This window comes from Falco cherrug, chromosome Z (assembly GCF_023634085.1).
Source record: "Falco cherrug isolate bFalChe1 chromosome Z, bFalChe1.pri, whole genome shotgun sequence".
NCBI lineage: Eukaryota > Metazoa > Chordata > Aves > Falconiformes > Falconidae > Falco > Falco cherrug.
Window position 1 is genome coordinate 31049832 of NC_073720.1, and position 24599 is coordinate 31074430.

General features: G+C 40.4%; 1 protein-coding gene across 1 annotated transcript; it reads right to left on the reverse strand.

Annotated features, from left to right (window-relative positions):
- Nucleotides 1-1746: 1746 nt before the first annotated feature.
- Nucleotides 1747-23372, reverse strand: ERMP1 (endoplasmic reticulum metallopeptidase 1). Its single transcript, XM_055699229.1, has 15 exons — nt 23023-23372; nt 21901-22202; nt 18337-18464; nt 17873-17978; nt 16868-17014; nt 15274-15366; nt 13705-13917; nt 12265-12485; nt 9505-9679; nt 8768-8958; nt 8004-8156; nt 7284-7486; nt 6438-6553; nt 5809-5972; nt 1747-4276 (listed from the first exon to the last, which is right to left on the reverse strand). Exons 1-15 carry the CDS (start codon nt 23295-23297, stop codon nt 4112-4114), a joined length of 2652 nt encoding a protein of 883 aa, XP_055555204.1. The 5' UTR covers nt 23298-23372; the 3' UTR covers nt 1747-4111.
- Between the last annotated feature and the right edge of the window lie 1227 nt (nt 23373-24599).

The window sequence follows — 24599 nt, forward strand, 5'->3', positions numbered from 1 at the left end:
CTCCTCCAGCCCTGGTGAGGAGAGGGCATGAATGGCGCAGTTTGGTGGGCAACTGACAGCCAGCCAAGGTTAACCCATCACAGAAGGTTTATTCATCATGCGCTATTATTTCAATCTAATCATAGCAGAAATGGGCCATTTAGAGGGTCAGCATCTTCTATGGAATTCCAGCTCACTGTCTCTCCTCTCGTTTTGCTTATCCAGCTTACATAAAACTGGCTGTCCTGGTTCTTGCCCCTCTGCCCTACTTAAGCATTTAGCAGCACAGAAAGAGGCCTGACTTCCTCTTTCACCAGCATTTGCATATCATCAAGCTTTCTTGATCTGATTCTCAACCTGTGTAAAATTAATGGCCTTTGAGAAACAGCAACAATGCTGGGTTCCGTGCTACCCCTTAAAAAAAAATTCTCTCATTCAGGGTATACTTGTAAAACTGCTTGAGTCAAGTCACGTTTCTGACGATGATTTTCACCATCACTTTTGTCAACCAAAGCAAGCTAGTTTTTCACTAGTATGTTTTAGTCCAAGGCAACTAATTTAGATGGTTTTAGAGCGGAAGTATCTGCAAGCTACAGGCTGAGATCCACTACTACTTAAACAAATGAATGCATCATCTAGCCAGAACCTGTACAGAACAGGCCCCTTTTCATTATAAAGGGAAGAAGTTGTCTACAGCTACCATGATATTACAAGAGATGATGGGTAACTTGCTGAGGGCGGTAAGCTCACTTTAGCTGAAGGAGAGCCTCCAAGAAAAAAAAAATTTCCACAGCCCCAACTTACTGTCTCATCTTAGTCTCCTATCCTAGAGCAGAAGGCTGTTGAGATACTCAACGGGGCCGCGGAATGAATGCCATCTTATGGCGAGTGGCCGTACTCCCAAGTGCTTAAACACAGAAAAGGGAGGAGCCTTCCCATACCGCTTTGAGTGCAAGACACAACTTGTTTTCTATTGATCACGTACACGACATGTACAGGCCTCCTTTGCAACCACATGCTTAAATTGATAAAATGCTGATCTCTGAAGCTCTTTTACCTATACATAGTAGCAGTACTTGTATGTTAACAAAGAGCATAACAGATTCTCAAAGCCATCGAAAGTCAGGGAAGAGCTCAAGCATTAAGGAAGAGTAAAGCAATTTAGAAAAGGCTGTGCATGTGAACCGTTTCAGATGAACACTGAAGAATTCCAATGCTTACTGCTCCCATTAAGAATACTTTTTCTACTCCCATGCCCTTCTATCCTTAAAATTACCAGCTGCTTGCTTTTTGTGTATTTCAAGAGTAAGACACACACTACTTTTTATGAGAAATAATAAACTACAGTAGAAGACTAATCTGTTTGTACTGAATGGTGAAGCAGATGGACACTGAAACAGCAGAATCTTCCATCCTGTTTTTTGACCTGCACTCAACAGTAAGTTTGCCCTTGCCTGTCTGTTTTGCAAAGCAGCTTTGCTGCCAGTGACTCTTCCACACCACATCTTGTTTCAAGAAGAAACACTTCTTCTCCAGGCAGCCAGGCAGGGCCCTCAATTTAACACTTCTCAGCTTAGTTAATTTATACATACTTTGCCCATGTGTATCTCTGCTCTAGTTGTCTAATGGCAGCATCACTTAGCAGTATTTCTACCCCAAGCTTAAATAGAACATTAGTGCAATGAAAGAACTCCAAATATGCCTTTAATCATGCTGAAAATCTAATTTTACTGATTTAAGTTTTGCTTTTATTTACAAAAACAAGTATTTACAACAAACTAGACATCCCTCAATTTATTTAATAAGGGTTAAATCCTGAGTTAGCACAATTATTGCTTCACTGACATTTCAGAAACTGCTAACAGACATTTTTGTATTTTTGGTTCCCAGTAGGAATTCCCACACAGCACTTTTTCAAAGCTTTAAATCAGAAGCAAAACACAAAATAAAAATCAAAACAGGAAGTCAGTAAATATCAGTGCAGCTTTAGTTAACTAGCTGTGCATCGAGTGCAGTACAAAATATTTGTTGAGATTCAAAACAAGTCTTATGAACGAAAACTGGTTTTCAAATCATTAATAGCACTTTTTAAAAATTATAAATGCAGAATATAGGGATTGTAGTTTCAAATCAGATACAATCAACTGAGTGATGATTACACACATGTTAATGTAAAAAGACTCACTGGTTTTAAGAATTGATGGCCAGCTCATTATGATTACAGTAATCAAACCTCTTAAGTCCATGAGTCACAGTTGGTAATTTTGAGGAATGCACCTTGCAACACATGAAACTGGCTCTTGCCACTACAGAACAATTTGAAGGAAAAGTACCTGACCAGGGAGCTGCTACGCATCACAACTCACACAAAGCATCACAAAATGTTCTTTCACATGCCCTGCAGACTTCCAGTTCTAGCATGTTTTTACTTGAAATGATGATGCACGCACAAAATCTGTTTTACATGCTTTGGCAATACACATGAGATGAACAAAATACTAGTTACACAATTTGTAGCATGGTACTGATGTCACAGAATGTTTATATATGGTTCAGAAAAAAGCATGAAGACGTTTCTTCAGGTACACAAAGTTCTTTGCATTTCAGAAACTAACATTAACTGCTAACACTGCACTGAAAAAAACGTGAGAGTATAAAAAAAAAAAAAACAAAGCGGTCAGTGGCTTCCGAACTTGTAGATTAAAACTGGAAGATATTCTAAATCACTCACAGTCATTTATAAAACCCATCCTGTGGAAATAAAACAAGAGCAATCCAGAGATATTAGACCTCATTTAAAGACGACTCTTCTAGGTATCTTTCCTTACAGAAAGCAAATGGTATTTTAAGAAACAAGTTCAGTGTATTAACAAAGTGCAATGCTGTCACATTACCAAGTCTCTCCAGAGGAGATACCAAAATTAGCCAATTCTAATAAATTAGAAGATAAGTTGAAATTTAGAGTAGATTAATTATAAGACATCCACATAAAGGAGTGGGGATTTAGCACTCTTACATACAAGAGACCAAGTTACACGGTTATATGCTTATACTGAAAGATCCCAATAGGAACAGAAAGATAGTTAGGTCAAACCTGCCCACTCAAGTTGTAAGACTGAAGAGACAGGGAAAAAGGTAGGATTTAGGTTTTTAGCAGAAACATATTATTTGGAAAAGATAATTCAGATAAATAATTACCACATTCTGTCATAGTATCTATTTTTCTGCATTATGCATTTGTCAAAGACTGGGAATGCAAACTACATACGTATTGTAGCTTTTACGGACTTCATCCAGTGACATCCAGTCACTGGCCTTGCAGTAACTAAAGGGGGCTTACAAGAAAGATGGGGACATACTTTTTAGTAGGGCCTGTAGCAATAGGACATGAGGTAATGGCTTTAAATTAAAGGACGGCTGACCTAGATCAGATACTAGGAAGAAATTCTTTACTCTGTGTGTGGTGAGGCAGTGGAACAGGTTGCCCAGAGGAGCTGTGGATGCCCCATCCCTGGCAGCGCTCAAGGCCAGGCTGGACGGGGCTTTGAGCAACCTGGTCTAGTGGAAGGTGTCCCTGCCCATGGCTGGGGGGTTGGAACTACATGGTCTTTAAGGTCCCTTCCAACCCAAACCATTCTAAGTTTCTGTGACAAAAGTAATGTTTAGGACTTTGCCACCTCTGCCACCCTATCATGTAAACAAGCATCTTTTAGCTGAAGGTCTTACTTTAATGGGATGGGTAGATTTCATAGGTGATAGTTCCCATGCATGAAAAGTATGGTTATATTTTACATAACATCAAAACAACTTCATGAGACCCTTTCAGTACAGTTGTCATTACATTATGCTAACCTTACCTGCTCAAATGAAGTTTTCATTTTAAGAAACCCACTAGTCAAACTAGCACTCCAGTGGAAGAACCAAGGTGAACTGTATTCATGTTGACATGAAGTGTCACTATATCCCCAAAACAGCAGTAGTCCTTAAATAATCAAACTGCTAAAGAAATACCATTTGTGCCAAAGTACTTTAAATTCTTGTGAAAGTCTCCAGCATCTTGTTAGGAAGTGTTTGCCACACCAGCATTCTCTGTCACAGAGATTACCCTATTAGTGCTGCATTACTGTCAACATTAAAAGACAAAAAGGTCATAGGTGCAGGACCAACCAGAAGAAAACGTCCAGTTTGGAAACCTCTCCAGTAAGGCATAGAGTTGAGGTGACTTTTGATCTTCCCCAAAAAAGTAATGTGCTGCTACGGCAAGAGACACTATTCCATCAGAACGCTTTCCTGGGGCCTGAAAGTGAGAAAAGGGCAACAGAGTCTTTAGGAGTGTTTATGGCTTTTAAATATGAGATCAGTCCAGATGTACTTTTCCACAGACTTGGTATGTATCAGTTTGCTCTTGCCTGTACATCAAGAGGCTATGGAAAAGGTCCCAGGCGAGGCAAGATATCAAGACACCCCCCGCCTCTGAAATGGACATCATGACCATGCCAGCACTAATGAAAGTACAGGGACTTTCTGAGGGTATGTCCCTGGAAAACCCCTGACCTCTTATATGGGGACAGGTGGAGATGGTCAGGAATAAAGGCCTGGACGACCATTGCTGGAGACAGTATGGGTACACTACTTTCCTTGTATATGAGGGTTATTAGATAGAATTCATTAGATTAGGTTCTGAGCAACCTGATCTAAAGATGCCCCTGCTTATTGCAGGGGAGTTGGACTAGATGACCTTTCCAAGTCCCCTCCAACCTAAACTACTCTATGATCCTATGCAATAAACTTCATCCTGCAGGTCTTCGTCCTACATGTTAAAACACTTTCCCTCTTGAAATGTACCAATTTCATTACATGACAAGTCAGATTTTCATTGAACTTGCAACCAGGTATTTAAATCACAGTGCCTCTGACATGTTACATAGCTTGCACACGCTCTAACTTCAATGTTTGTATCTGGCAGTTTTGCTGACAAATCAAGACAGACTCCAACAGAGTATTTATACTGATCCTTCTGTTGTGATTCCTTAGCATGAAAAGCCTTTTCTCCCTAGCTCTGCCACTATCAGTCTTGCAAAGCTTATCACACTGCAGATTCCTGTCTGCCTTTATCAAGTACCCTCAGAAGATTATTTGGTTAAGTGTTTAGACTGCATGATCCAGGAGGAACAAGGGACTTTCCAAACTTTCAAAGGTTCTTGTACTATTTACTCAAAGAAAAAGACACTGTTAAAACTCTTTCAAAAATATGCAGCTCTGCAAAAAGTTTTTCACTGGCAAGTGCGTTGGCAGGGGTGGGGGGTGCGGGGTGGCAGATCATAAATCCCACTGGAACAGCAATACTGGAAGCCTTGCTTTCAACTGAAAATAATGTAAAAGAAAATTTAGTAAACAAAGCTTTTACAGCTCTCTTCAGCTTCAAGATAGGTAAGTTTCCCACCTTGCACTCCCTGTAATTTCCCAACACCAAGCAAACAAGACACATGAAAAGAAAACTACTCGCGACGGGAAAAAGAAGTCTGAAATAACAGTTAATGAAGATAAAACTTCAAGAACTATGAGATCCAAACATACAACTAAGACCATGGAGAGAAGTAAAAAAATTCTCCTTTTGGCTGTTTAGCAAGTTAGTGAACTAAGCATCAAAACCATATTTGAGCTGATATATAAAGTTGAAGGACAAATTAAAAGAGGGAAGCTACAATTAGGATCTATCAACAAAAGCAAAGCTTAAGGAAGTTGTTATGACATTTTTGACATAAGAATGCAGCAATGGGGACAACAGGGCAGACCACAGGATCATCAGGTTTCCAGCAGCATACTCACCGTCAGTTCTACCCAGAAGTGCCAGGGCATAGCCTGCAGCCCATGAGAGTAAAACACAAAGTAGTCTCCCCCTATGCTAGCAACCGGTGTACCATTCCCAAGAGACCAGGCAGACAGAGACGACCCTTCATGTGGCCGAACATACAACGACATGTGACTTGGACCTGCAGAGACAGGGATATATATCTATATGTACCAGCAAGTGGACGTACGGAATAGCCATCTGTTTTCCTATATTGTAGCATGTTACCTGTGTATTACTATTTGTGTCTTCCAAAACACGATGCAACTGTCTTCCGTATAGCAGAAACTGCAATTATTTCTAAGTGGTGAAATAAATGAGATTACGTAGGAGAAGGACAGAGCTATAAATTGGACTTCACGGAAGGACTTGCTATAAAAAGATCAAGGCTTACTCAAAATAGACAAGGTTATCAGTCCCCCAAATAACAACTGCAATACAACACCCACAGACTCTAGAGTTATGAAACTGAATTAATTCATGCTAATCCCACAAAGCTCACCATATTGGGAATGGCACTAGAACCTGCAGTACTATAGTAAAAATCTGCCTTATTATGGATATAAAAATAAACACAAATCACAAACCAGAAGCTTCAGTCACTCACCAGATACTTCAAAGCTTAACCTCACAGAATTCCAGGGCATCAGCTCCTTGGACAGAACTTTAAACTGAATGGGGCTTCTTGGGAAAATTTCTGGAGCAGGAAGATACCAGTTTTTCCTGTAACAAAAACAAACAAACATTAACTACTTGTCAGTGCAACACTCAGGGGTACTAAATATGAGAATCCCAGAAGTTTTTGGACAGCACACCTGACTGTGCTGTTACTAAACGAAATATTCAAGAGCTACTGATTCTAGCAGAAGGCAGGTAAAATTATCAGCTTATGGCCAGACAAATATTTAAAGGGTGCGTTAATAGAAAAATAGTCATCAGTGTGTTCACTCATTACTTCCATCTGCTTTAATGTACAAAACAATAAAATAAGTAAGAGTATCTGCATCTTCAAACTGGTACACTTCTGCTCACACAGTTCCTCGGGTATGAGAAACAGTCACAACAGCTAGTTTTCTCCTGTGGAGACCAGCTACTCTAGACTTCCTCTGCTGCGGTGAGGCAGGGGGAAGGAAAAGAAGAGACATACGTACTCCTCCTCTGAACTTCCCTTTAGAAGGCCCCCCGTTCACCTTATTTTCCAGGGGTGCTGACATCAATTTTCCACACATCAGCTTCTACAGCTCCTGCAACAGACCCAGCAATTTCTTGCACAGATTCTGGCAGAAGACACTCCACCTACGCAGAAGTTTAAGTGTCTTCTGAAGTGGCAGGATTATTTACCTTTAGACCAAGATTAGCCTTGTGTTTTCTTCCCTTACATAAGCCAGATTGCATAAATAACCAATATACTCTGGCCAGTTAAGTGCTCCAGTGAAGCGGTGTTCACACTAACCGGAACATGAAATGCACTGGCAGAATCCAGGGAAGGCCACAGAAAGGAGCTTTCTCCTCGCATGGAGTTCTGATGGTGTCATTGATTTCAGGTACATGGGGAGTTATGTGAAATATTCCATTATAATCAAACCCATTAATCCATATAGCAGAGTCACTTTTAACTATATTTCCATCTAGACCATGAAATCGTCTGCTCGTGTGCTAGAAGGAAGAAAAAAAAAAGATACACAGAAAGATGATGGAGCCTAAGCAGTTCACAAGAGTCAGAAGTGATTCTGAAATACCCTCCCATGTCAATCTTTAAGGTCAACTGTATTTTGAGTATGCATTGAACATGTATCTGAGTATTTATGGTATTTATGAATTATATAGAGAGAATTACTCAGGTAAGAGAAACATATCATAAAAACGCCTACATTCAGAACATGACTGTGCCTGTATTTGTTGATCTCCCATCACGTTCACTTTTTGAACTACCATTGCTTACTCAACTCTCTGACCTAAAACCCCCTAAAAAACCCTGCTCCTCTGACAGAGATAAACTGAACACAGAGGTTGAACAAGAGAAACACTAGCAATTCTTTCAAATCCAGGAAATATCATTAGAGCTTTTAAAGCAACCAAGAAAGGGAAGCTTACGTTTTGGGGGGCAGTGGTCTTTGAAAAAAACACACCCTCTTGCAAACAGACACAATATGATATGCAAGGCTTTTCTTACCTGTAGAAAGACTCGCTTAGGCTTTGGATTGGCCACATCGGAACTATAAGGGAAGAAGATTCCACTACAAACGAGAATCAGAGTGACTACACACACAGTAGTTAGAGTTATTAGTGTTGTTTTTGTACTTTTGACAAGGTAAATGAAGTTAATCTAGGGAATAAAAAGACAGCCTAGTTATAAAACTGCAACACTTCAGAAATAAGACACTATTTGTGTAACTCTAAGATCCAATTATGGAACTAAAAGTACACTTAAAAGATTCCATTGTAAGTACTACCTTTTACAAGACACTTCTTTGCAATCTCAGTATTTAAAACCAAAAGGAATTAAGTACACTTACAGAGCTTTTAAAAATTTCCCATTTTTTAAAAACGTCTGCCAACAAAAACCTAGAACCTTTGTAGCAAGGGCAGCAGAAAAAAAAAAGAAGCCCTGAGAATATTTTTGAAATGTAGTGTATGTATTGTTCAGCCACATATTATACTTCACCTAAAGTGAAAGCCTGTCCAAATTCCAGCATTAAACTGCTTATTTTACACCAATCTTTACTAGTTCAACATAAAGCAGATATGGTTTTGTAACCCCTGCTTCAATGACTTTTTTTGACAATACAAAGCATGGAAACTTTGACATGTTTCCTAGAAATTTCCTGTAATATTTATAATAATATCATTAACTTCAAGAATTAATTTAGAAAAACACTGATTCTGAACTCTACAGAAAGTTTAAAAGTTTCAAACAACATTTACAAATCTACTTACAAAGTAAGATGACAAAATCATAGTGATGACCACAATAAGTCCTGCCAATACCATATCTGGTAGAATTTCTGAACCACTTCGTCCCATAATAGGTGTAAACATTTCAAATACAGTCCAACTAAGATACATCATATACAGATAGGGAACAAACATTCCCAGCATATACATCATGACAAACTTCATTGTGGTGCCTACAGGGGACAGAAAGAACCAAAAGACAAAAAAAGTAAAAGCTTAAAAGGACATGGACAGCTTCACTAACATATGTATCTATATACTGCTGCAAGGCCAAATACACAATACAGGTCCTAATCCCTGACATGGACACGGAAAAGGGATCTCATTTTACATAGCCAATGCCAATATAACCCTTAAACACAACACAAAATTATTAGTGTATTAAAAAAAAAATTAAACAGGCGCTCTGTCCCAAACACTGTTTAAATATGACAGTATTTTTTACCAACCTTTACTGTTTATCCAAGTATGTAATTGCTTATTAATAACCCTACATAGTATTGTTCTTTTTAGACTGAGACACAGTATTTCAGTATTTTTTTTTTTAAGAGCTTCTCCATACTTTCAAACCATCTGTAGTTCAAGAACACTTTCTTGTTACAGAAATGCCACATGGTTACTTTGATTATTCAGGTTCACAGTTTGGGATTTCTTTTGCTTAAATAACAGAGTTGGGGCAGAGGTTTCAAAATACAACCTCCTCCCCTCAGAACTCTTACCTTTTTGGCTGAATTCTTTATGGATCATCAGCCTAGTGAGTAAAGGAAATGCTACCCATAATGTACAAATGAATGCTGAACAAAGGCCCATCTGAGTAATCACAGCCAATGCTATAGACCAAATCATCAATGAGGCATCAAAAAAAGTATCTCCCAGGTACTGTTCATTCATATTCTGTAACAAAAAAGCAAATACACTCATTACTGAGCATATTCCACATCTCACATCTCATGAGAACACACAGAAAAATCCTTATTTCTTGTGTATAATCGTTTTCCTTGGACAAAATCTTGACAAGCAGCATCTCACCATTCTCTTACCACTTAAGTTACCCATGATGTATCCTTTTTTTCTTAAATTTTTTAAATCTGCTCTGACAGATTAAAAAAAAGAGATTACATGGGCTGGGGCGGAGGAAGGATGGGAATGCACAAATGACAATACTAAGAAGTTGCAAGACTGATGTTTCAGGTACACAGGCAAAAAGGGCCTTTCTATAAAAAGCATTCGTATTTGCACTACATAGCTTTTTTATATGCTTCACTTATGCATGAACAAGTTATCTGTATCTCCTTGAGATTCTAAACCTGGTTTTGCACAGCAGCTGTTAATACTCTTATACAAGCACTGTTACTAGTGTACAAATACTATATGGGTGCCTTTATGTGTCATGCCATAGCTGTCACTTTAGAAGTCTGCTTTTTTAAATATATTACTTGTTTTGAAGAAGAGACATGCATGAGTCACATAATACCAGATAAACTTCCCTCTTTTTTGAAAGTGTAACCATCAAAAATGTGGCTTGGTTTTGTGAGTTTTTTGAAAAATTGTATGAGCAATGCTGCAGTGTTTGTAGTGCAAGATTCTTGACCGTGACTCCTGCTAGTAGCAAGAAGGACTGCTTGCATGAACAACGGCTATCAGAAAGTGCCTAGTTCAGTTTTGGGCTGACAAGAAACAAAAAGAAAAGGAGGGAGGGGAGAAACAAAACCTATTTCAAAACAAAAAGCTTAGTAATTCACAAGTTCTTGTGCCACTAACAGAAAACACTGAGGCACTGCCTGAGATTGTGAAGTAAGAGATTAGCTTCCAAAATTATTATGCAATGCTAAGTACAACATTAGTTACAGAGGCAGCTACTGAGGCAGCATAAACTGTATGGTGTACTGCAAGCTACAGCATGCAAGACAATTAAGAGACTCATGATATCAAGTTGGTTGATCTGCTGATAAAGACAACCAACAGGACAGAAGTAGATCCAGAGCCTGGAATAGCTGTACAGTTAGTGAAAGTACAAAAGTAGAAAATTATAACATCAGATCTGTTTTATGAATGGCTCATCTCTTCCACAAATGGACACCACCACATAACTGGTATATGTAAACAAATACATCTAACACTCCCCTTGCCTAAACAATTAAAAAAAACACTTGCAGATAATGGAACCTTCCATACAATCACATTTCAGTAAATTTTTAAAACTTCTTCAAATACTTGGATGAAGCTGGATTTGGCTGACAACTTTAGATTCCCTAAATTCTCTTGCCAAAAGCTTGTACAAATGGCTGAGAAGGTAAGTAACAGCAAGCTGAGTGACTAAATATTACTGCACCTAAAACCTAAACCTAGTAGCAGACTTCTGCCCTGGAAGTGTCAGATACCTCAAGGCCTTAATTGTTTTTAATACAAAACCATTAAACTATCATCTAAACATATGGGATTGTTATAAACTGTAATTATGACATAATAATGCAAGTTAAATCATGTTGGTTAGTCCGTAAGAAACAATTTAAGCAAAAAAAAAGGCAGACAGACAGTAATTGTGACAAATGACAGCAATGGAATGGTAACACACCAAATCCTCATCAAGCCTTTACCTATTGCAGAAAAGAACATGGGACTAACAAGAGCTCTGTTCCATCTCCAGTTGTGATCAAAACAACTATCAATCAGAATAATCACAGAGAGAAAGTGGCAACTCCAATTTTTACAACAGCTTCATTTAGAAAGTGCTGTACAGCAGATTACTATATTGGAAGAGGGCATGGCAGAATTATAGGATCTGACAGATGTAAGAAAAAAGCTTTCATATGAACCATATGAAAAAAATTGTATTATTTGCTTAAAAGGTTGTGAATACAAATGACATTACCAAAAGAACATGCATAATAGGACAGAATAAAACAGAGAGAACTAGAATTCCAAGTTACATAACAAAATGTAAATGACAAATTAGATCAAATAAAGATTAAAAATATTAAGAGATATAGAAGAGGCACCATACCAAAATAAGTTATTAAATTTAGGGAACCTGTTATACAAGTACATTCAGAGGCAAGAATCTGGCAAGATTTAAAGAACATTTGAGTATATATGTAGATTCTGCAAGTATCAACAGAACATTGAAACATATCAAAACCCCTAAGTTCTCCAGCTGTTGCTCTGCTCTCTTATTACTGAAGTGATGGCAGGAAGAGAAGTATTGGACACTGTATTCTACTAGGCTTTTTGCCTTGTTTTCTGAAGCAGCTCCTAAAGGTCATAAGCAAGGAGGAAGCTTTAAACCACGAAGCTTTTAACTCTCTGAATTTAGTAGAGCAAACCCTGTGCTTAGATGAAGCAGTTTTTACAGTGACAATTTCAATACTTCTGTCCAACACAGTAAACTTATTTTGTCTTTTTAATCAACTCAAAAATCCTATCTCCCACAGATCAAACACTACATTGCCCTTCAACATTAGCAACAAAGTCAAGTTTACCTTGTAGAAGAACTTCTTGGCTAGCGTGTGCACAAGAATGAGCTTAGCTGCAGCTGCCGTGCCATACAGAAACACAGAAACATAGAAATGGGTATACCAAGAAAGAGACCGTCCAATAACAGAGACAAATCCTGCCACTGTAAGGACTGTCACCAGTGTGCAGACCCAACTTATCAGTGTTAAGCTGAATGCAGTGAAGAATTTCTTCAGGTTAGGAATAGCTATGAAGGAGAAAAAAACAGAAGTTTCATTCAATGGTCATGTATTGAACTGCAGGCTATCAAGACTGTACAATCGCTTTAATGACCAAAACAGAACTGCACAAGGAAAGAAGAAAGCGTGCCCTGGGCACTTGGTCTCTTCTCCCAAGTAACAAGGTAAGAGGAAATGGCCTCAAGTTACGCCAGGGGAGGTTTAGATGGGGTATAGGAAAAATTTCTTCACCGAAAGGGTTGTCAAGCATTGGAACAGGCTGCCCAGGGAGGTGGTTGAGTCACCGTCCCTGGAGGTATTTAAAAGATGTGTAGACATGATTCTTAGGGACACGGTTTAGTGGTGGACTTGGCAGTGCTAGGTTAACAGTTGGATTCTGTCATCTTAAGGGACTTTTCCAACCTAAACGATTCTATGATTTCTTAACAGCATGGTCTAAATCACTTAGCCTATTTCTTTGCAAATCTTTTTGCAGTCTTCCCCACTGCAAGATTTATTCCCAAAGTACTAGCATATTTTGTAGATTACCATGATCCTAATAGTAAAAATTTCCCTAGGGAACCAGCAGAGCCCCTCTATCACCTATAAAGTCTAAAAAAAAAAAAAAAAAAAGAAAAGAAAAAGGAGTTGTTTTTCCTAAATTTTCTTTTACTCCAGAAATGATTGCTGGATTCTGGGGGTTCAGGGACCATGTTTTGTTTTTTTTTTTTTTAAAACAGGCATGTTCTTACACATACATGGAAAGGTCTAACTAGAAAATTTAAGTTGTTTTACACCCTTTATTAAGCTTTGTTTCCCCATCTGTTGTTTTCTTATTTGCTCTTGCCTATGAACAGGTGCTAAAGAAACATGATTCCAAAGCCTGACCAGTGTTAACAGAACAAAGTTTATACAGATACTACGCAATTTTTTTTTCATTTTCAGACCTTTAAAAGATTTAATTCTAATCTTCATGAAAGGATAAGAGACACTATCATGATTCACAAATGCTAGACATCTAGGCCTATCATAGCCCTTCTTCATCATAATTAATCACAGTTGAGAGATTTAAACACAAAGCAACTCCTAGGGCATGCTGCACAACTAAATTTTATTTCTGAGGTTTATCTTAACAGAGGCCTTAATTGCCTGAACACTTCCTTCATCTACTGATTGCTATTCACTAAAGAGTAAGGTGATATAATTTTTTTTATGTATATATATATATATTTTAAGACCTAGACTTACCTCTGGTTTTGGGTTGTAATACTTTTTTGCTTAAATAAAGAAAAGCAATTGCTGCTGTAACATTGTTCATGATGGTGCCAACACGAGCAGGATAAGCCAGGACAAATAAACCAAGTACATCAAAGAACACAACATTCCCATGTCGATAGTCAAAAGATTTCGCCAACCTGTCTGATGTTGCTAGGTATTTTAGGACAGCTAGAATATTGTCACCTATTGAAAAAGCAGATAAAGAACATAACTGTATCAGGGTTCACGAATTAGTACACAGCATTTTTTTAAATATAAACATTCTTAAAAATAAAACTGTATTGAAATATCCTCAAAGACATGAATATACAACTGATTATTCCAAATAGCTATAGGATGGTACACACAGCATAGTATTTTCTATACAGCTGTCACTAAAATAAGTATACTTGATAAGCTTCATGTATTTAAATACTGTTCAATGAAGGCAGTAGCCATGCTTTCAGCCCATAAGCCCTTCATGTCTGACACTGAAGCACTGGACTTCAAGGCTTACCCATAAAGGAGTTTATAATTTCCTAATCTTCCTCCTCTTCTCCTTGCCACTAGCAACCCCTCTATGTTTCAATGACTGTTAACTACCTGCCTTTCTTTCCCTAGATGACTGTAAGGTAGGAGACAAGAAGGCTATTTTCCTTTGTAGCCTAGGGGTACCAACCATTTCCTTTCCCACAGTACAGCCAAAACACATGTAATCAAATGAGAACAACTGTTCTCAATTTCATTTTGCTTTTACTTTACCTGTAAAAGTGCTAATTGGCTGAAAAGTTTGTCTCTTTTTTTCCCCAGCTGTTATATGTTATAGCAAAAGATGTTCCACATAACCACCATGACCAGTAAAACCATCTTTCCGACAGGAATTTGGAAGTGTTATTTTCCATCTTGCCACTGCATTGGCACAAAAAGTGTTTAAAACTCTTATTCATGGTGGTCATCTAAGCTGGCTTCTGTATAAGCTTGAAGAGGAAAATGGTCAAAATCCTGGAGGCATTTAGGATTATGTTAGGTTTTCCTGGGAAACTAGAAGCCTTAATCCAATTTTCTTTACTGCAGTCTGTCAAATACTCTGCTTTGAGCACAACCTGCCAGTAGAAAATAAATCCTGTTTATCTGTAGTCTGTGTGCTATGTTTGTAAGTTTGACAGATTCATTCTAAAGAAAAACCTCTGCTCGCAGATCAGTCTCTCTGCTACCAACTTAACCATAAGCTTCCCATGAACATTAATGAATAAGGGGACTTACTGAGAGAAAAGGAATGCAGAACACTGAACAATGAGGTATCAGTGGCTAGATTATAACCTTAACTAGATTCCACCATTACCTTCAAATCAACTTCATTGGATGCTAATGAAGTTTATCCTCCCAAGTTGACCAAACATATTTCCTTCATATTTTAAAGACATGCATTCAGTTCATGCTTTGTTCTTTAAAACACATAATAAAATTTATTAATTTATTGTGATAGTAGTCTTACAGCAGAATGAAAAAGCAGCTACAACACAACTCTCTAGTAAATTACCATATTCTTGAAATACAAACCTGCCCTCTGAATGGAATCGGTTACAATTCTGTCTGATGTGTCATATTCTGTGTGATAAATGTAGCCATTTTCAATAAAAGCCAAATCTATTCCTACATAGAAAGAAAAAACATATTTGAAATTACGTAAATGTAAAGCCTCAAAACAAACGTGAAAGTTTTCACGCAAAACATTGCTCTACTTTGTAGTGTACTCACTGTTTTTAAAGATTATGATAATAGCCTGCCTTGTAGAAGGAAGACCGAGATTGCACGTGTATTTAAAGAAAGGACACTTTTAACATTTTTAAAATATCTATCCTTTCCATTTCCATCCAATCCATCCTATCGATTTGCTTGACATCTGTACACAAACTGATCTCTACTGGAGCAACATGAAAATTCCTAATCAACCCAGCTTCAGAAAAGATGAACAAGGTGCTTTCTAAACATTTACTAGTAAAACATCAATAGAGATCCATGATGAAAAGCAGCACTGTGGAACTATAGAAACACCCTCTTAAAATACCTGGTGTGTTCTCTTTACTTCTAATTTGTAAACAGCTTTTCAAACAGCCAGTCCAAAAACTCTTAAAAGTCCAAATAATTTGTAAAAAATAAACAAAGCATTATAGAAAATGAAGTTTTCTGCAAGATTAATTATACATCCATTGTATCCTAAACACAGGCCCCTCAGCCGCATATCCAAAATGCTGCTGTCTGCAATCTGAATCCTCACAAGTTTCCAGGCATTTTACAAATCAGGCCTAAATTCTACCAGCAAACAAAGAGGAACAGACAAGTTCTTTAGCTCAACTATTCTATTTCTGTTTGCTTAGCAAAAACTGAGGTCTGTGAGAATTCATTTACCATTTATGATCCAGGTGAGATTCTCAACAAATAATGAACACATTTTACATCAGCTACTTTATTTTTCATGCTAGAAGCTTACTTTGGAACAGTTCTGTTCTAAGAATCAATTCAGAAATATCACTTCTCTTGAAAGTGAGTCCAGTGACAACCTGTGCCAGACAGCAAGGATTTTACAGAAGTTTACATTTCTTTGAATTGTGTTTTCATTGTGTGTTCCATGGTTTTATCCCACTGGTCATTCTCCGCAGAATTATAAACAGATTAGCAAAACCAAAACCTGCTGTCCTGTGCTTGATTGTGATGAAAGAAAAAATAAAAGGTAATGAAAACGCATTGATTACTAAGTCACTATCTTTAAAAAGGATTATTTTGGTTTATCTATTAGGTACAGACATTTAATTCCTGCAATTTATTAGCAACATTACCAAAATGTTTCAAACCAGAGTATTTAATATTGTACTGTTAATTCCTTGAGTGTTTTCATGGCTTGCAGGAAACTTTTCCACCATGTTTTTTCCTCCTGGAAAACAGCAGTCTCCAAAAAACATCTATAACAACCTACAGGACAAGCCAAGTCTAAAGGTTCTTGCCTTAGAAAAAAAAGCGGGCAAATCTGCTCTCAAACTGAAAGACAAATAAAACATGAGTACCTTCACATACTGAACCGCAAAATAGTCTCCTCGTTATAAACTTAAAATAAATGGTTGCATGATGCACATTGACATGTCTTCTGATAATATACCTGGAACATTGCCAAAGTCCCTGTAGATACGGAAGTCTGTGTCTGCCGGAATAATACCGCTCTGAAATATTTCCTGTGCCACCACAGAGGCAAAGGGATGTTTGGCTGCAACTACATATGCTTGTACCAGCCAAGGATTCTCAGGTCCTAATAAAGATGAGCAGAAAGTTCACAATTACTTTTTGAACTTCAGTTAAGACATGTATCTTTACGGTAACAAATAATGCAAAGGAACTCAATAGAGTTTTAATGCTGTTGCCCCACAGGGTATATTCTAAGTGCATCTGTGTTGGCTGCATGACTCATACTTGAGAGAAAGAATTAGCTGCACTTGGGGGGGGGGAAAAAAACACTGATGTGTTGAGTGTTCAGCGAAGAGTAGGTAAGTCATTTCCCAAAACAAGATCCAGCACTAATGAAGAAGTCACAACCTTTAGTAAAGTTTCCAATTTATCATCTACGTATCATACCTCCAAACTGCTGTTTACAAAAAAAAGTCTCTCCATTAAAGCATTCAATTAAGCACTTCCAGCAGAAGGAAGTCCGCAGTCAGCTAGAATGGAGCAGAACTATAACTGTATCCTACAAAACACACAAGTTTTCCTGCTTCCTGAGCAGCAGCTGGAGTTTTAATGCCAACATCTCCCTGCAGACATTTTGCAAGAACTGCTGTGAAAATTAAATAAAGCACATGACAGTATTGGTATGCAAGACATAAAAGAGACCCAAATCTGGTTTCCTCCTTATTACCTTGATGTAAAAGGTAAATACAACATCTGTAATTCTGTTCTACATAGGCTTCCCCCTATGAGGCAACTTCTGTGGCAGTGCTTTAGCCTACGTGTATCTAAAGATGGAGGGGAACTTTTATGCACAGAGTTGGGAAAAAGGCACAGAGGTTCTCCTGTCTTTTGCTTATGTATCACTTTCAACATTCCTGCAAGTCTACATTGTTTATTATCAAATTATCATAGTATAGAAACTGGACACAATGCAAGCTCATACCTGTTTGAAAAACAAGTTCTTTTCCTCCTACACCTGCTGCCTCCAGGTTAATAAAAGCTCTAATTGACTTGGCCCACTCATGTTGTGTAATGAAGCCATGACTAGCCTTGAGGGGAAAACAAAAACAAACAAAAAAAAATAGGTCAAATATCTTCCAGACCAGCCTAAACGTTATTTTCCACCATGTATGACCGTAAATGAAGACTGGACAAGGCAGCCAGATCACTTACAACACTAACAGATGCAGAAAACCCAAGTCTTCTAATTAAACTAATATGAACAACATTCTTAATCTATGTATATTTTTCCCTTTGAAATCAAATACATTTTCCTCAGAATGTTAAAGACTGGCATTTAACTAGTATTTCAACAGATTAAATACTAGAGTAATATCTAGAGTTACTCCTCTGTCAGTTTTGATACACAGCTTTGATGGGTATTTTATAATTCTGGCATATTCTTACCTGCAAAATGTTTTCTTCTGCACCATTAAATAAGAATATGACAGCATGCTGCAGGGACTCTGATGATTTTGAAAGCGTGTTAAGTATTTCAAGCATCACTGCGCAGCTAACAGCATCATCACTGGCACCTTAAAATAATCAGCAGAATGGCACGGCTTACAACAAACATGCAGAATTGCAATAAAGACCAGAAAAGTAAAAAGCTTTATGCTATCTCAGTCACCTAATCTAACCGAGGTACAATTACGTCAAGCTGTAGTGTATTTTTTACTACTGCTTGTACCCTGCGTCTACACTAGTTAAAAGCAACAGCAGAAAGAAAAATAATGTTCCAAAGCTGAGCAAGTGAAATAATAGATACCAGATCCAATACTGCTGTTCAAGAAAAGTACACTAACCAGGTTACTAAGCAAGTAAAGTAATCATTATCTATTTTTCTAATAACAATACAAATAAACAAGGACATAATTTTTACTTCTGGCATACTCAAATTTTTAAAAATAAACATTCTCACACAAGTCATCCTAAAGCATCCTACACTTGTAACATATTCAGTTAAGAGGACAAAATTTCAAAGTAACATAAAGCCAAGATTGCAAAATAAAGCAAAGGAAACACCAGAATTCACACCTTGAAAACATTTTTTAAATGACAGTACACATTATAATACATATTTTCATGACAAGATGCTTTCCATCACCCTTCTTTCTGTGCAGAAAACCTCAGTTGCCGAGAGCTCAGTAGCCTGTTCTCTTTGAGTTCCTCATCCAACACTATTCTGCCCGTGCTCCGAGTTCCTCACACCCCCTCCCACACCTTGCCATTTTTTTAGCTTGATTAAGTGCCTATCTTTTAGCCAAGGTCTACCATTGCCTCATTTCTCTCACTTTGGTGCCAGCCATAGCATGTCCCTACCCCACTCTCATCTATAAAACAGGAGCAAACGGAGATTTAACTCATTCTTTCAAGCCTGCATTGCACATATGATGCCCACATGCACTGACATGCACACACATGTCAGTGTGGTCAGGCGTCAACATGCTGTTAGGGCAGACTCATTAGCTGCTAAACTGTTTAATTTACACATTCAAAAATAAAAGAGAAAAAACCAAAGCAGCTCTTCCAAAGCTTGTTACTTGGCAAAATTTAGATATATCTGCCCCTTTCATGAAAAGGGCATGTTCCTGATCCAAACACGTCTCAGTCTAAATTTCAGCCTTAGTTTATTGTATGGAAGTATTTTAGAATAAATAAATAAAACCAAAATGTTTCCAATCCACTGTTCTCTAACCTGTTTCTCACAAATGAATGCCTTGTTCTGCCAAAAGCTTTCCAAAAGCCCCCCCCAAATACCCAATTTAAAGCCCTGATTATATTGCTATCTGAATTTACCAGTAGTTTACTCTTAGCCACACGAGTTCTTTTATCTAACTTATGCTGTGTTGAAAACTCGGCAGAGAAGTGATCATAATTTTCAATGAGATTAATCACTTATCTGCCTTGCTGTAAAGCTAAGAAATTGAAAGTTATTCATTTCAACAGACAGACAGATTTACATCTGACTAAAGCAGCCGTGAAACCATATACTAATGACAGAAGCTCACAGTGAAAGTACCATCCTCAAACACTTCATATACAGCAAAACTGACAGGAGGTTAAAACAGATTTTATGGCAAGTATCAGTAACGTAGCTGATGATGTCATTCCCTTACATCTGCAATGGTAATTTCAAGGATGTTTCTGCTTCAAGTTTATTGGAGAAGAATCAAATAGGCCATACAAACTGGAAATTAGTACCATTAGAACAAGAGACATGTTTTAGGAATGTAGTTTATGTTCTTTCTTCACAAGGAACTCGAGCTTTCTAACTAAGCATTGATGTTCTAATGGCTCAGTGAGTTTTGCTTTACTGATTTTGTATACGTAAGCATCAATAGCAGGTCATGTTTTATCATCTGACTTTCAAATACATTACTTATTGAGCACTGAGTCCTGCCGATTCCAGTTAAATAACAATTTTTGGAATGAAAAAAAGCTGTAAGCAAGTACCTTACAGAAATACAAGAGAACAGAAAACAAAAGGTTCTTCTTTAGCTGATGTGTAAGTTTCACACTAAGACAATGAAAGACAGCAGTTCCTGACTGTTGTGGTAAAGGGCTAGGCTGCTTTGTGATTACAGGCAAGCATACAGGCTGATTTCTAGCTCCTCCATAGATTTCTGTATAATTCTATACAAATCACTAATATTCCTGGCACCACTGTGCAAGGCGGGTGAAGTATTTTGCTGTCTGAATGAGTGTAAAGAAAGTAATCGTTGCAGATGTAACGGACCCACAATTTACACAGGCATCAATCTAAAGACAGTTCTCAATAATGATTGTATTATGCTTGCGAACTATTCTTTCTGAGTCTAGGCAGCCATATTTAGACTATATATACAGTAATTAGCATCTCTGCACTTCCTAAATAACAGATCATGTGTAATAATCATGCAGTTATTAAGCTTAATTTGGAAACTCAATCTTGCATACATATGATTGAGAAATTCTGCATCCTATTTGTTCCCAGAAAAAAGGCACAAGGAGTACCGCAAGTGCTTTGTTTCTCTAGCTAATACTCAACTGTTTTCTCAATAATAAAAGACTATTTGCATGTGCTAAAGAACAGAATGTTTACCTTCAGAAATAAAATACCGTGTGGGGTGTAAATGAAGAAAATTCGGTAAAAGCTGTGCTGTTGGTGAGTGAAACCTGTAGTTATTTTTCAACAGCAGTAACAGGCACACACCTGTGGCTGAGTGTTGTAACAAATGTTTTCATGTGGTTTTCAGTTCCCTACCTTCCCTGCACTGTTAAAACCATGTATTTACACAGCTGTTTACACCACTGCTGCAATTATTATTTAACATGATCAGACTTATAAAAATGGAGAGGGACAAGAGTAAAAGAATACGCAACAGTGACAGTGAAAGTAGCAGTGAGAGAATGTACATGCTACCAAGGCAACAGTACCCCTTAAGGCAACAGTACCCCTTAATCTTTGATCGGAAGAGTTTCTTAAGAGAGCTCTGAATGCAGAAAGAAAACAAAGATTTGGCATAGCTTAAGGATTTCACACTAGAAACATAAAGCAGGACACCAGAAGAAAAACACAGGCTAGTTAGTGAGGGTGGGAACAGTTTCTGGCACAAAGCATCTTGTGAAAGGAAAACCAGAATTAAATCAGTACAAAAGTATGGAAAGACCTGAATGACACGTGGAAGCAGCACATGAACTACGTGCGTAAGCAGTGAATTATAAGAAAGGAAGACATAACCAAGCTTTCTAGAATTCTAAATGTAGTATCCGTAATTTGCTGCCTACCAGAAAGTGAGGGTGAAATCCTGACTTTTGGAGGAGCAACTTGTCACTCTAAATACTGGATCTTACTGAAATCAAGCAGATTAGCTGGCACATGCAGTATTCTAGCATGTGGGTATAAGGCTATTTGGTATAACAAGACAGCAAGCCAAGTTCTGTGGCTCACCTAATACACAGAAACGCAGAACGAACATGTGGACCTACCCGGGGTATTTGGTACGGAATCAAAGTGACAATTGGATAACACTGCATGCTCGGCTCCGTTTCGGGGTTCCAGCTTCACTACAACATTGGTTATGTTTGCATAGTAACTAGTAAAGCCTCCTAAAAAGTCAATGCTGAAAGAGCCTGTAGGCCTCTGTATGTCTACAGATATCTTGTGAGCATCTGTGCTTTCTCTTTCTATGGCCCTAATTTGTTCTAAGAGGTAGTTAACTGTAAGAACTTCATTTTCTGGACTTCCAACTGTTCTGGGCCCAATTGCTGTTATGTTGTCAAGATATCCCCTGTAAGAGATAAATTACACATTCAGCATCAACACATTCAACATTTAGTATGCAACTTAACTACAACTATAATACTGTTGTACATTGTTCTATTTCAAAACTCGTAGTAAGTGGAAGAGACTAAAGCCAATTAGACAGTAACTGCAGTCAAGATGGCAAGGACCACCATGGTAATGGGCATACAGTACTGATCCTCACTCCGTGCTCCTCAGGCTATCCATCACAACATTAAACCAAACCACTGGTTTTCTGGTTCGAGCACACCATCCCAAAAAATAAACAAAAGGCTGAATGGAGAAGCTGAACATTTCCTCTTCAGCAACGTTCTGCATAAGCATACGTGCTCCTCCCTGAACGAGCGCACCGTCAATAAGATCTACACCGCTGAAAATCTGCAAAGAAAACCCTTTTCCAGGCGCTAAGACCTTTGTAAGACTACGAGAATTACTACGGAGGATGCGCTGTTTGACCAGCCCAAAGCAGCACCTTTACGGGGCGGCCGGCAGGAGCGCGGGGGCCCTTACGCACCGTCACCCCATTTCTGGGAGCCCGAGCGAGCCCCGAGCTCCTGCCGGGGCACGGCGCGACTCGCGCTCCGCCAGCGACCGCGACCCAGCGACCGCCCGACGGCAGAGGGCCCCGACGGCCGCCAGCCGGGGCTGCCCGGGCGTCTGCCGAGCGGGGGTCGCCCCGAGCGGGGCCCCCGCGCCAAGCACAGGGCAGCGGCAGCCACCGCCGCCCGCGGGGTGATGCCGGGCGGACTCTGCCCCGCGGCCGGCCTGACACGGGAAGGCTCCGCGGCCCCGCCCGCTCGCCGTACCTGGCGCGGAGGGCGCTGAAGTCGCGGGGCCCAGCGGCGGGCGGCTGGCTCAGCAGCTGCCGGTGCGAGACGTGCGCCAGCGCCCGCAGCCCCAGCAGGAACAGCAGCACCAGCGGCGCCCCCCGTCCCTCGGGCAGCGGCCGCGGCGGTGGCCCGGCCCGCTTCTTCCTGCCCACGTAGTCGTCGCCGTCCTCCCGCGGCGGCGGGTGGCGGCGGTCGCGGTGGCCGCCGGTGGCGCGGAGCCGCCACACCGTCGCCGCCGCGCTCCGCTCCATGGGCCCCTCGCCTCGCCTCGCCTCGCTGCCGGCGCCGGCTCCGCCGCGCAGACGCGCGATACGGGCACCGACGAGGGTCAAAAAGCGCCCGCCCCTCTGCGCCGCCGGGCTCGGCGCGCGGGGTGGGGGCGGGGCCAGGCCTGTCACGGGGCGGGGTCTCGTCGCCGCCCGCCCGCCCGCGCCTCGTGCTGGCCCGAGAGGGGTGGGCAGCGCGCGTCGCCCGCAAAGGCGGACCGCGCTGGGTGTGGCCGCGGCTTTTTTGGGTTTTTTTAATACCGAAACGCGAAGGAAAGCGCGCAGGAGTAACCGTGGTGGCGGGGGGGCGGGGGGCGGCGGTGAAGAGTGCCACAAAGCCACCACACCAGGGACAACGGGGGGTGACGCCCCGTACACACGCAGTCCCGGCACTAGCGGAGCTCTGCGCCCCCGGGCCCGTCCGTGCCCCCCACCCGCACTGCATCTTTGCCATTGCGCAGCCGCCGCGCCGGCCTGGCGGAGCCGGGACAGCCCGCGGTGGCGCGGCACCTCTCGGGGGTGCTGGCAGCTGCCGGTGAAGCCGTGCCCGGGCGAGCACCCGCCGCAGGGTAGCCCGAGAGGTGGCACGGGCCGTCGCCCTCGCAGCACTCCGCTTGCTCCTGCCCGGGAGCCAAGCCTTTGCGGTGCCTTTGAGTGGTGGCCCAGGCCGCTCCGTGGCCATCTCGCTGCCTTCGTCACGCCGCGGCCCGCCAGGTTTTGCAGAGGCGGGTGCGGGGCGGCTGCACCGCAGAGCTAGTGCGCCTCTCAGCACGGGCTGAAACACGGTACAGGCTTCGAGCAAGTAGTTTTGGTCAGGTTTAGTCACGCTGGAGTCTCACAGGTTCTCACCAGCCTCGTCCCCACTGAAAGGCACAGGGTTCCTCCTTTCCACGGGGTGGGGGCTTCATTAGCAGGGGGCTCTCTTTGCTCGGGGGTGGACCTTTTAGCATGCTCTCTGGGGTACTCCACACGCGGTTCAAGTAATTTTCTCTTTGGTCTCACGAACCGTTTGGTTCTCCTTGCACTTGCTGTTTCTTAGCTTCACCTATTTCTGGTGTCTATTCCTTCTCCCAAGGCTGTGTCATGGTAACTGTTTGTAAGGGCTGATTAACACCCTCTTGTTTTTCATTATAGATCTTTACATGTTTTGTCTAAATTTCAAGTTGAAGGAAGAACAGACTGACCTTCAGTTAAACCACCTGCCTGCGTATGTTTGATGTAATACTGAGCCGGTCGACTGCGGTACTGCTCCGCAACGTACCTGGCTACTCCCAAAGCTATCGTAAG

Coding starts and splice junctions, on each gene's coding strand:
- ERMP1 (XM_055699229.1), bottom strand. CDS start 23,297: ATGGAGCGGAGCGCGGCGGCGACGGTGTGGCGGCTCCGCGCCACCGGC. Junction 17,979..18,336: donor CAGAAGAAAACATTTTGCAG/GTAAGAATATGC, acceptor TTTCCCCTCAAG/GCTAGTCATGGCTTCATTAC. Junction 8,959..9,504: donor TAAAGAATTCAGCCAAAAAG/GTAAGAGTTCTG, acceptor TGTCCCCTGTAG/GCACCACAATGAAGTTTGTC.